The sequence below is a fragment of the Netta rufina genome (genome assembly GCF_964035555.1).
Source record: "Netta rufina genome assembly, chromosome: 7".
Taxonomy (NCBI): Eukaryota; Metazoa; Chordata; class Aves; order Anseriformes; family Anatidae; genus Netta; species Netta rufina.
In genome coordinates, this window is record NC_140130.1 from 4,441,205 (window position 1) to 4,454,445 (window position 13,241).

Below are 13,241 nucleotides of genomic sequence, written 5' to 3' on the forward strand. Positions count from 1 at the left end.
TAAACTTAGTTTTCCATGACACTTTCAGCTTCCTCTATTGACAACACTGACTGAACCTAGCTTGCATAGTAATTCAGGTTATTCTGCATGTTTTCCGGTTAGCACTTCCCTAACTTTTCCAACGTGGCAAATCTCAACTGATAGCATTCTAATTAAAATGTTAGACGGTGTCAGTCCTAAAAATGATACCCTACAAGAAATACACCTATTTAACAATTCTTTAGCTAGCACCTGACAAAAGTTGAGTCTGGTCACTATCAGAGATCTGTGCAGATACTTGTATGAAAAGAAAGCGCCCCGATTTAGAAAATCTACAGGCTTCTCTACAGAGACAACCAAAAGCAAGCATGGGGGTGGGAAGGAGGGATCCAAACTCTTACCATTCCAAACACCTGCTGCTGGACCCAGTTGACGTAGTCATTTCTGATATCTATCAAGTCTTGTATCTCATGTATATAAAATCTGTCATACTGTATAACTTGTCCTCTTTCATTTACCTAAAGAAGTAAAATTTATTTTTATCACTTTGCATAACAGTTTAAGAGGATTTTTTCTGTAGTTTTCAAGCATTTATGTCAGCCACAGACACCCACCTACTAAGAAGTACTAGAAAAACAACAGTGCCTACAAGCATAAAAAAACAATGTTAAAGATATGGGAACATGGATTATTCACAATCCTATTTAAGCTGCAAAAAAATAAGATTAATCAATCATGCAATGTTGCACAATACAGTGCTGCTACTTTGAAACATGACGTGATTTCACAGGAACAGTATTTTCAAATGTACGGACTTAAAAACTACAGTGTAAAACTTCATTCTCAATTACAATACAAATGTTATTTCTGTTACCTGTGACCAGAGAACAACTTCTACTTAAAAACATTAAGCTTTGAAAAATAAGAGAATGACACAGAAAACAAACATTTTTTTAAGGCTTGTCTCTATAGTGCAATTTTAAACCCAGGGCTTCCAAGAGGATTCAGTAAATTTGCTTCCTTAACACACACTTCTTTTTCCCAATGACTGACAAGCATCATTAACTGCCAGAACAGAAGGATTACAAATTCTCTCTTTAAAAACTGACAATCTAAACTTGCTTTACTCCAACACCCGTACCACCAAAGGACCCAATCCTTCCCCCAGAAAACACTAAACAAACAAAAACAGACATTAAATCTGTGGAATAGCCTAGATAAGTATCCCCATTTTTTCCATTCTTACTTTAGCCCATACCAGGTAATTATTAAGAACATATCAGTATATCTACCCTGCTGCCCAACTGTTTATAAATGTAATTATTACTACCATGTAAGTACTTATTAGTCAAAGCTGGGTTTCCAAAAAATGGGAATTGAGAAGAGCCAGATTATAACTCTACATTTACTCACAAGGTTTAAATATTTCAAGATCAACTTCAACTGTTAAGATTTACAGCTATTGCAACCCTGAGCAGTGACACAAATTCTGAAGGCAGCAAAATAGTCATTTCTTACACACCAACAGCATTACAAATGGGAATCTCTAATGGACATTTTGTGCTTCCAAAACAGGATGGCTACTGAACAGCCTTATTTCCCAGCCTTAATTTGACAGTGTTCATAAAGAATAAATGAAAGAAAAGCACAGCAAACCAAAGCCTAAGAATTCCAGCTTCCAAAGCAGATATCCTTTTTGTTTTCCTTGGGGAATGGGAGGTGTACATATAGCACACAAAGATCCAATTTAGACATTTGTTCCCATTGCACTAGATTGTGTGAATACAGTACTTGATTAGCACCTTACAGAGTGCCTTCCAAGCTCTTTAAGGATGTAATTACGAAATACCATATGACCAGAATAAATTACAATGGGGGAAAAAAAAAGAGGGTGAGAGGGGAAATTGCAGCAGCAGCAGACAGATGCTACAGCTGCTCAGGCTTCTGATGTGCACTCTGAATGATTTGGGCTTTTTATTCAAGGCTTGTAGATTTACTAATTTTTAAGAATTAAGCTAACATACTATCAGACTGAATAAACAAATCAGAGATGAAAAAGTTTGTCCTGGTAAAACTGTTCAGATTTTGCTCAAAATGTAACTTGCTCTTACCTTCCAACTGTGACCTTATTTGCTATCATTTCAAACTTAAGAGGTAATTCTTCCCAACATACCCTCATAGGTGCAATTGACTGGGTCAGTCTGTGATAATTCCATCACCATGTCAGATTGGAATCCAGAATTCCAATGGTTCATAGGTCTAAATGGAACAACTACAAGCATTTCTGCAGATGTAAGTCTAAATATTTAAAACTCTTTAGTTATTTAACTTTTTTCAACAACTACACAGCACAGATGCTGACAGAAACAAACAAAATAATTGGTTAAAATTGATGTAAACATACTCTATGCAATATTTCCAGAACTCTGAAAGCTGTGTGTAGAAAATTGGTAAATATTCTTCTTTCAGATGGAGGAATGCCAATCTTATACAACTTCAAGAGGTGGACCACAACATCCTTGTAGAGTTCCACTATCTTGAGGAATAATGGAGGTTCAAGTACAGACCACCAATTTTCTGTCAACAAACGGTGAACACATAAATGTAGTACTTGCCACTACAACAGTATGTTACGCTACTCTTAATTAAAAAACATGTTTTATTAGAAAGCACACTTGTCAGTTACCAAAAACTAAAGACAGGTGGGCAGAGAAAGAACAACAAAATATTGACACTTCAATACAATTTCAGTTCTCTATACAGTAAGATGTGGGGAAGCAACAGACTTTCAACTTTGAAATGGTTCTGGTGTATTATTTTACAATGTTACTCCCCTCTCCCACCCCATTCTGGGATTTAAAACAGCACAAAAGGGGCATTAACAGCTGACCATGTGTAAGCATTACTGAAATGGGGAAGCTCTGGAAAGTAAAAAAAAAAAAAAAAAAAAAAAAAAAGACATACAACAAATTAGAGAGCAAAGTATATGAAAAGGTATTTTGAGGTGGGGAAAAGTAACATAGAATGGTCCACCGCTTTCAAAGGCAATATTCTTCTTTCAAAAAAAAAAATGTTTGAAAGAGTGAGGCAAACTTTTGAACAATAAACTGCTCTTTGTAAATAAAAACTTCTATTTCTATGCTCCTACTGTTACACACAAATTCTTTAAATTAAGTCTGTTTATCCAAAGTACACAATAGTATCATGAAGTTACTTGTGACATGAAACAGGTGGCTCAAACCTTGAAACCTTAAGCAAAAGGTCCTACCAAGAACAGTGGAAATACTTGTTGTAGTGAAGCAACACAAAAAAGGACCTGCAGTCCAAATCAATTATCAGTTTGCTTTTCTTTATAGAAGGCAAGCTTTTTACTGACTGCACACTTTACAGTCACCAAAAACTACTGCGAAGTTTAAGAGGTGGGTTACAAGTAAAGGGGAAAAAAAAATCAAAAACACACCACCCCAATGAAGAAAGTACCCTTTTAAAAAATAAAAAGTACAAAGAAAATGTTCTGGTATCTCAACTCCTCAAGCTGAATCCTTGGTGATAAGAGTCACAATAAAAAAGTGCAGGGAAGTTAAAAACAAAACAAAACAAAAAAACACTATTCTAATCTGCATATTTCAAGACTGCGTCTTAGCATCAATGAGATAGCATGGATCTCAAAAACAAAAAAAAGGTACTACAGTCAAAACAAAGACAATTTAGTATCTGCTCTGTAGCACTCCTGTAAACTACTTAGTGCTCGTTGTCTGACCACACAATTTTCACTTTAAAGTGCAAAGACACTTATCAAATGCACTCATGTATGTAGTATAATTCCTCCCAAATGGAACGAGTCCAACCATTACAAAACCAGATGAATCTATATGGATGGCCAGCTAGCTCAGAAGCAACACGATAGGTGTTTTCTTACATAGCAAGCAACATTAACCCTTAACTTTCTCATTGAGGAGTTCTAAAAAACTGCAAATACAAAAGCAGGTGTTGTTGAGATCACATCATCACTGATGGAATTTCTATACATCTTTCTTTGTAGATCCTTAGGTTGAATAGTAAAAAATTCATTTTCTTACCAAGAACTTTCAGAGGAGCTTTTTCTAGGTTCAGAATAGCTGTTCCAAAGGGAATAGCTAAAGTTGTGAAATTGTTTGCATCGCTCATCAGTGGGCACTCTGGTAGAGTGAGATACAGCCTTAAAGCTTCAACATCCGGTAAGGAGCTGCTCAGTTTTGGAATAAGGTTCTTTTCCAAACTAGCTGCCACCTGCAATGCATAATAAAATGCAGTTTGTTTAAATGCAATTGGGCATTTAAACAAAATCCCACACCTAGATCAAAAGTAAATGAGAGAACAATCAAGACTTCAACCTGTGTTGTATTATTTAATACACTGTCTTGGTTTTGAAATTTAAAGACATACAATATCCTGGTGTGTTACATTCTGGCACAGCACAATACAATTTTACCTATTTGTAGTTGATATGTTATTGACTAAAGAAAGATATTAAAAAGGATTGGAGCAAGCATACCAAAAGTATTTCTCTATAGCTACAAAGTAAGGTGATTCCAAACAAAATGAAAATATGCAGCACAAACCTGTTGTGATATATGAGCGTGGTCAGGCTGTATAAGTTTGTGAAATAGTAGTCTAGCAGCATTCATATCAACCCCTGAGAATCTACTGCTGGTTTTGTAATGATCATCATTGCTACAGCAAGAAAAAAAAATTAGAGAAAGACTGAATCCTGTATTCTTAGGACTCTACAAATTTTCCACCTTGAATTTTTAACCCTAACAGGGAATTAAGATGTTAGTGATCACAGTATCACTCTTACACAACATTTGAAGCAACTGAAAAAAAAGTATTCTCTTAACTGGAAGGCACTCATGCTTTAGACCTTGGCAATCACTGAGATCTAAACCAGCTTGTACAATGTATTCCCCTTGAATTATATACAACTTGTGGCTGCTAAGTAATTACTTATGCTGGCTTAAATGGCAGCAGCCAGGTGGCACACACTACCAAGAACTGGCAGAAGACATAATGCACTTGGGCCAGCTGACAAACTACATGTAGCAAAGGAGCTACAAGGTTAAACTGAAAGCATCAGAGTAATACTAAGAAGGGAAAATGGTGGGAAGGTGTCATAGTTGAAACAAGAAACACTAAGAAGGTAGCCACCATTAATTGTTCTGTTCACAGGAATACTTGTTTAAAACCCTGACCACCTACCTCAAGGCCAAAAAGCTCCCATTGAGGCACCCAGCTGAGGAGAATGTTCCATCAATTTCACTGAAATTGTTCACATGAAAGAAGAAGTTAAATTTCTTTTTACAAATTAGCATCTTATATAAAATTATTGTATTTTATCCTTCATAAGTAACATTCAAGACTTTACACTTAAGGCAGCTACAAACAAGAGACTTGCAGTTTGGTTTTAATTTCTTTGCATTCTCCTTTAGTAAGATAGCAGCAATATTCCGAGTTATTCTCATATTCCTTTATACATACTATTATTTTTCAAAGTGCAACTAGGTACTTAACCTTGTATGTAGCAGTGACCTAAACTGTGACAGAGATGAGACAGAGATAAACTACATGATAAGCATGACAATGAAAGCATAACAAAAGCTCTGTATTTAATAAAAGCAGTAATTAAGATTACCCTTGCTATGTATGTACAAAACCACATTCACACCCAAATCATATATAAAATTACTGAAGACAACTGATTTCCTCTACAATACTTACTTAGCGATCTCTACAGGAAGTCTTCCAGATGGGAAAGTCAGCAATCTCTGAATAAATGTTTCATTCACAGTCCAGATCTGCTTCAGAACATCAGGATACCTGAAATCATCTGGCGGCACCATGTTCTAAATTGTAAAGAAAACAAAGAATCAGGCACATTAAACCGATTTCCAGAAAAAACAGTCCTGTGGCTAAGATCTTTTTCTCTTCACTGACTGACAATTTGCCTACCCAAACTATTACTTGAAACAAGCCCAAGAATCAATTTACTGTATTCTAGCAGTTCCGCACTTGCTATGAAAGCAAAGTAAGCTATGACAAACTAAAACCATCCAGATTAGTGTGTTAATTCACACCACAAGTTATTTTGTGGTAAACCCCCTAAACATACAAGCACTTTTCTAGGAGAACACTAAACAAGCTTTAGAGAACAGTAGCAAACATGTTTATTCTCTGGTCACTGTCAGCCACTTAGCTCACTGCCAGGCTGTGAGCATACAGAAAAGGACCCATTCAATTTTTCAGACAGCTGCTCTCCCACCCTATATCCATCAGACTCTTCTGAGAATGAATCACGTTTCTCTGAATGTTTACTGCATTATCATACAAGCTGCATTTTGATGTGCTGCTCAAACTGAATGAATTACAGTGAGATTTCTAACACAAAACAGGAATAGAAGCAAGAAAACCTTTATGAGTAAGAGCACTGATTCAAAAAGAGGTGGCAAACAGCACCAAAAATAAGGTTAAACTAGTAAAAGAAGACATTTCTCCCGAGAACATGCTCTTTACAACATAGCTGACTCAGTGTAACGATGACTAGCTGTTGCCAAAAATCAGTATTTCTGATCCCATCCTAAGAAACGGAGGATCAGAACAAGACACACTCTTGCTATTTTCCTTGAGTCCAGCAGAAGCATCACAGTGAAACAATTCAGGGAACAGACCTGCCCAAAAACTAACTGGGAAAAAAAAAAAAAAAAACAGATTTTTGCCTTGCCTGCTGAGACCCCCTAGCTGGCAAGGACACCCAAGTCCCAAGAGTACAGTACTCACGTAGCTTTGAAAGAATGCAAATTAGCAAACTAAGGAGTTCTGAAAATGATGCTTCTGCATCATCCAAGTCCATCTAATGCTAACACTTTTTGTACTGAACAAACCACAATAACTGCATTCATAGTCTTAAGCTTACCTCAATTAGTCAGTCACAATTTACTTTGATTATGAAATTTGCACAGTAAATTTTTTTTTGAGTGGAATTTTAATATAAAAGTTTTGATCCTACACTACCAGTTAGTTTTTCTGTGTTCACTTGTTAAACAAGCTTCTATTAAATACAGAAATAGTTACCAAAACTCAATCAGAATTAAGAGGGGGGAAATAGAAAAAAAAAAAAAAAAAGATTTTTCACATGCAGAGTAAGCTGTGGGAACACAGGGTTGCCTGACCCCAGTTTTTCTTGGCAACAAACATGTTTCCCCCTAAACCTTTACTGATTCCCTTTGTGTCATCACTTGTCAACCCCCATTTTCAATTCATTCCTGCGTCACTAATCCCTGTGGTCTAAAGTCTGCTGGGCTATTATTTGGAAGTAGCTTATATGTGAATCCAGGCATCTATCTTCACCTTGTTCTTTCCTCCCAAGTCACTGTCTAAGAACATTTCCTTTCCGTCACCCTCCCACCTCACCATTATTACTGTCAAGTCCTCCTAGACCTCCCCCTTTCCCCAGCCACTGGAACTTAAACAGATCAATTCTTGTTCTTTTAAAGAAAATTATTGTTCTAAGGTTAGTATAAATTTATTACAACATAAACTGTGTCACTACTTCTCATTTTTAGCAAAAAGTCAGCTCTGTTTGTTTCCTCATCACTGTGGCATAATATATCAGCTACAGAGCAGAACACAGCAGACAAGGGCAGGGAAGAAGAGCTCTGGGCTTTTCCTTTTTCAAAGGAAGAGGTGCTTTTGACTGTGCGCTGGCACAGGCTGCCCAGAACGATTGTGGATTCTCCCTCCTTGCAGATATTCAAAAGCCACCAGGACATGGTACTGGGCAACCTGCTGCAGGTGGCCCTGCTTAAGCAGGGGGATTGGACGAGGTGACCTCCAGAGGTCCCTTCCAACCTCAATCGCTCTGATTCTTTGGGAAGGAAAGAAGGGCATGCATTCAAGACTCAGGAAAAAAGCCTGTGCCAAAAAGTTTCATGAGCTCACTGACAGCTAACACTCAATAGACTGGATCTAAGTCTTCTCATTGCTAATTGACGCAACGTCTTGTGATTCCCACAGTTTAAAATTTTACAGCATACTCCTGCATCTTCAATATGAAATATCTGTTAAAATGCATCAGAACACAATAAATTCAGCTTGGTTCTAAAGTATATTTGATGAATTACCTGTGGATAAAAGTAGTGTGCAAAGCTTTGGTCCCCACCAGAGAAAATTCTCTTTACACAGTAATACTGCTCACTATCTGCAATAAGAATAAAAAAAAGTCAACTGAAGACGTGGATTTGAGAAACACTCAAGACCCTGCAATCAACATATTCATTTAGGAAATGGTTCCTTTATTATGTAAACTTGCTCTGGGCAGATCTTGGCAACGCAATAATTAAAACTGTCTTTAATGGAGGTAAACACTAACAACTAACAAGTGTTAGCTCCAGTGCTAACAAAGCACCTACCCCAACCACAAAGCAAGAAATTGTTGCAAATATTTCTTACAGCAGAAATGAACTTCAGTAAATTAGAGCACAGTGAAAACAAACTGTGTGGAAAGAAGTGATTATATTCCATGTTCAGTTAAAATCTCAAGAGCCAAGGAACAGGAATAGAAAGAGTGTATCCACCAGGTGTTGCTTACCTGTGGGTATCAGGCACTGAGTACTGTAAGGAAGCCAGTTTCCTTTTACTGTGAAGGGACTTTTCCTGTTACTGGTTGTTCCCGTACCTAATTGCCCATTACCTCCAAGTCCAAAAGAATAAATTCTTCCAGATGAAGGAACAAATGCAGTAGTGTGCTGTCTAGTGGAAAAAAAAAAAGCAGAAACAAAACCAAAAACATAAGCACTATAATGTGCTTTATGCAATCTAAGAATTTTGTTAAATGTTAAAAACTCTGTTAAAGGTCTCGTCACAAACTCCACATCTTGACTGGCAATGGCAGTACTTCAAGTGACAGTGCAATATGCAACATAGTTTTCATGGAAACATTCAGGAAACAGAGATGCCAGGTTTTGCCTTGAACCACTGCCTATCCACAGCCTGACCTTTAGGGCATATCTCTGGACATTCCGAAATTTGCAGTTTCTACCAGACTGGCTGCATCCCCTTTTCTTCATCTCAATTCCAGATGCCCCCCTCCCCTATCGTCCTCTTGGGAAGAACCACTACTGAGTTGACATCAACTAATAAAAGGGAATAGGTCCAATTAGTGTCAACCAAAATGCAGAAAGGATTACATAATGTGTTTTTTAATCCAAATAACAAAATATGCCCATCTCTTCAAAAATTATGTTGTCTTCACCATTTTGTCTCAGAATGCAATTCTTAGGACAAAGACATTTTCATCTGCATTGATAATTTTTCCAGATTTCTTGGGTGCTATTATTAATAATACATCGTTAAAATAAATAAACAAACAAACAACATTGGGAACTGAAGTACAGTACAGTTTTACAGGCATTTTAAAAAATGATGTATGTTTCCAAATTTTATTTATCCTCAGTGAAGTGAGAGTAACTCCCTATACACCCTCATTCTTTAATAGGGAATGATGAAGTAACAGCAATAAACAGCACCATATTATTAACATTTTCAGTGTAGAGAATCAGAACTCTCAGTGTAGCATCCTTCACTTCTTCTACTGAATGTTTTTAAAACCCCAGTAATGTCGCTAGCTATTTAGAGACCTTATTTATCTCATCTTCCCTAACCATCAAGGTTAAGGAAAAATACACTTCATATTAGAATATATGTGAAATTCTACACAAAACAAGTAATTTATAAGATTCAGAGCAGTAGCACAGAAGAGACCTTACCTGCCACAAGTAATTTGCGTGACAACACTTCCCATAAGTTCAAAAACTTTCCTTGGGTTTATCTCATGGCTGGTAGAATTATGACCCAACTGACCATAGCCTCCAGCTCCAAATGTAAAAACCCCACCTTCCTAAACAAATAAATTATGTGGATTAAAATAATAGTATATCTTGGAACAAGAAAATTATCAGAAACAGGGGCTTAATAAATTACCTTATCTGATAATTTTGGAATTGCAGGGAGAAAGACAGAAAATACATTTGTTCAAGAGGGTCCTGAGACACAGAAAGATCACAAAGTAACTGCAATTATGAAAATGTGGCATAGCTATCAAGTATCACCTTATTCATGTTAAATCTTATTCTTGTAATTTCCATACTAGCTTACAACAGAGTCCTGTCATTAACTTGTGTTATTACAAGATACTAATCCTTGTTGTTTGTTTTTGTGTTTTTTTTTTTTTTCTCTTTTCCAGTTCTCTTGATGAACTCTAATGGTACATAAATTCTTACTGTTAAAAAGTATACTTTGGCTTTCAAATCTTGAATAGAAATTTGAAAACAAATACCAAATAGGAAGCTGCCCTCCTCAGACAAATGATGCAGAGTATGACTGAAATAGCCAGCTTCATTATTTGAAAGGACAAACCAGAAAAATTCGCCCTTGTTGTAAGGCAAGTCAATTTTAGAAGTGTTTTTGATTAATTTATCAATAAATTAACCAAAAACTTGAATGAATAAATATTAAATCAGAACCATTTTCATAAATTATACAACTTACCTTACAACAACTTTGAAACTTTCCATTTTGAAATGCTTTGAAATTGTAAAGCTCTTTCTTTCAATTCTACTCTGCATCAGACTGGACCTCTGCTGGAAATCATCATTAAAATGGCAGCATCCACTGAGAAAAAACAACAGCCTCATTCACTGAATCAGGATAACAAACAGTGACAGGTTTTTCCAAACTTGAGAAGGAATTGAAAAATGCTCACACACAGTACTGTCTACAAAAGATGTATCAAGACTCCTGGTTCTGAAAGGCCTATCATGCAAGGGAAAAATGGACCTATAATAAATGGGTAACATAAAATCATACAATTTACAGTAAATTCAATATCTTAATTGAGTCCATCAAAGCAAGCTTGAAGTTAACTTCCATATATTAAAAAGCGGAAAACACATAGAATATGTTATAATTTTTTACATTCTGTACTTCCATAGCCTTACACAGTATGTAAATATCCATTTCATGACTGCAGAGTTGCCACGTCTTTTGCAGTCAAAGCAAGAGAATATTTTATGACAAGAAGTAATTGTTTGTGAACAGTTTTCTACTTCCACTATAGACAATTAAGCTTGTATAAGCAAGTAAGGTATGGCCATACTTAGACAACCCACATTCTTCAAAACTTTCATTTGTTGCAGTTTAAAACTTCAAACATACATTAAAAAGTGTACATTCTTCAAGAGAGCAAATACAGATTCTTTCTCTTCCGAGAAAAAAAATGAAAAATAGTTACTTCAAAAATGCCAACACCTTCTACAACAAAGTTCTGAATACAGACTCAGAAGATAAATGAATATTTAGTCACATCCAGATCTCAATTGGTCAGAATACTTGTCTACTGCTATTCACAAGTTCAAAACATTGTTTATAAATTGACACATTTTATCAAGAGTGATGAACAAAATGAAACATCAGAACATTAACTGATTTATACCTAAATGCTGAAGTTGAATTCAAATATCGGAACACAGGAAGGTAGAGGAGTCGATCATTTAAAGAAAGATGTGTACGTACTATTTTACCCACCACAAAGTAAGGCTACTTATCACTTGATGCTTGAAAAGCACTATCCATCACTAGGAAGAGTATAAGAAAGAGCTCTAGCATTACATTCTATGTTCCTCCTTTAAGCATCCAAACCTTAAACAAACAGGAGACTGCAGATTATGCATTTAGCCAACAGTTACATGTACATAGCAACTTGGCACATTTAAACTTTCCAACTCTTTTGATTGAGTCTTACATATATATATGAGTATGTCACACTGACACAGAATACATGCTTCTTTTTTTTTCCCAAAATGGCCTTGAAATAAATGACTAACTTTCCATAGAACCTCACGATATAATACTTTCTATTAGATTATGTAAATCTTCAATTTCTTCTGTCTGTTTGCCAATAGGACATAAGCAGCAAACTGCAATTCAGTACCTCCCAATGACCCCACACACCCCAATCCTTCTGGCGTGTAATTTAAATTTAAAATTAACTTGGCCTGATCAGCGATAAAAACAATGCTAGAGGCATTACATTCAGAAAACGGCTATCTCTTTAGTATATTCTAATATAAATTTCAATACCTGCACAATTTTAATAATGTAATATGCACTGTCTTATCAAAAATGTTTTCTTTTGTGTGCTCACCTTTACTATATCTGATAAAAATCTAAAACTAGAGAAAGATTTCTTGTATTATGGTAAGGTTGTTTTTTTTTCCCAAATATTTAACCATTCTTCCAGTCTTCCTCAATTTAATCCAACAAACTTTGAAGAAATTTTAAGTGGAATTTTGTTTGTTGTTTCCTAATCAGGTAGCATCTTCTCCTGAAAACATTCAAAATCAAAGTATAAACATATATTTAAATATTGTACCTTTGTAAGGGCAGCGGTATGATCTTCTCCACAACAAATATGAACAACCTTCTGACTTCTCAGTGACTTCAACAGGGTAGGAACATACCTGTCTGAGAAGTTTAATACAGCAGTAGATTGCTTATTTTGAAAACAAAAAAAAAACCAAAAACAAATAGTCTCGCCTATTCATTCTTATTTGGTTCCAACCAAACAAGCATTTTACAATTGTCAACAGCATGCAATCACTGTGACAGTGTTCATACAAATTTTAGATGAAAGAGCTACTACAGAAAAACACAGAACTACTACACTAATGTACTTTTTAGCAAAGAGCCTCGGTTTCACTAGTACCTGCCATTGGCCATGAGAAAAGAAAAAGTATCAAATGCTTTGAGGTGTTTATGAGCTTCTCAACTGTAAAGCTTTCCAATAAATTGGTAGCAGTTGATCACAGTTCAATATTATTAAAGGTATAATAGAATGGAACACTGAATAGTTAGGAGGCACAACTAACTTCCCTCTAGTGCGGCAACAAATCACCTTTGTCACCCGGTTGCACAAACGCTGTATTTCCTAAATGTTAATGCTAATGCCTAAAAATTTGTTAGGTACACTTGTCTGAAAAAGAGCCTATATAGACGTCAGGAAAAAAAAATGGATTTCAGTGAAAAGTGATACTGTATACAAAATTAGGGCCACACACTTTTCCAAAGAGAATATAGAAGCAACCGAAAATTCCCATGAAATCAAATTTCATGGGAAAAACATCAGACAAAGAATGTGTAATTTTCTTGTTACATGACTGCAGCCAGATTTA

The 13,241-nt window shown here is 35.8% G+C and overlaps 1 protein-coding gene across 5 annotated transcripts in view; it reads right to left on the reverse strand.

Annotated features, from left to right (window-relative positions):
• Positions 1 to 13,241, reverse strand: part of HERC4 (HECT and RLD domain containing E3 ubiquitin protein ligase 4) — a 33,030-nt gene that overhangs the window by 10,397 nt on the left and 9,392 nt on the right. For all 5 annotated transcript variants that reach the window (XM_084290282.1, XM_084290281.1, XM_084290283.1 and 2 more), the window contains 10 exons: positions 12,443 to 12,534; positions 9,780 to 9,910; positions 8,603 to 8,763; positions 8,136 to 8,212; positions 5,737 to 5,861; positions 5,218 to 5,277; positions 4,581 to 4,692; positions 4,059 to 4,248; positions 2,384 to 2,556; positions 381 to 497 (listed from right to left, as the gene is read on the reverse strand). In XM_084290282.1, the coding sequence (XP_084146408.1) occupies positions 381 to 497; positions 2,384 to 2,556; positions 4,059 to 4,248; positions 4,581 to 4,692; positions 5,218 to 5,277; positions 5,737 to 5,861; positions 8,136 to 8,212; positions 8,603 to 8,763; positions 9,780 to 9,910; positions 12,443 to 12,534 (1,238 nt within the window). The remainder of the gene's footprint in view (positions 1 to 380; positions 498 to 2,383; positions 2,557 to 4,058; positions 4,249 to 4,580; positions 4,693 to 5,217; positions 5,278 to 5,736; positions 5,862 to 8,135; positions 8,213 to 8,602; positions 8,764 to 9,779; positions 9,911 to 12,442; positions 12,535 to 13,241) is intronic.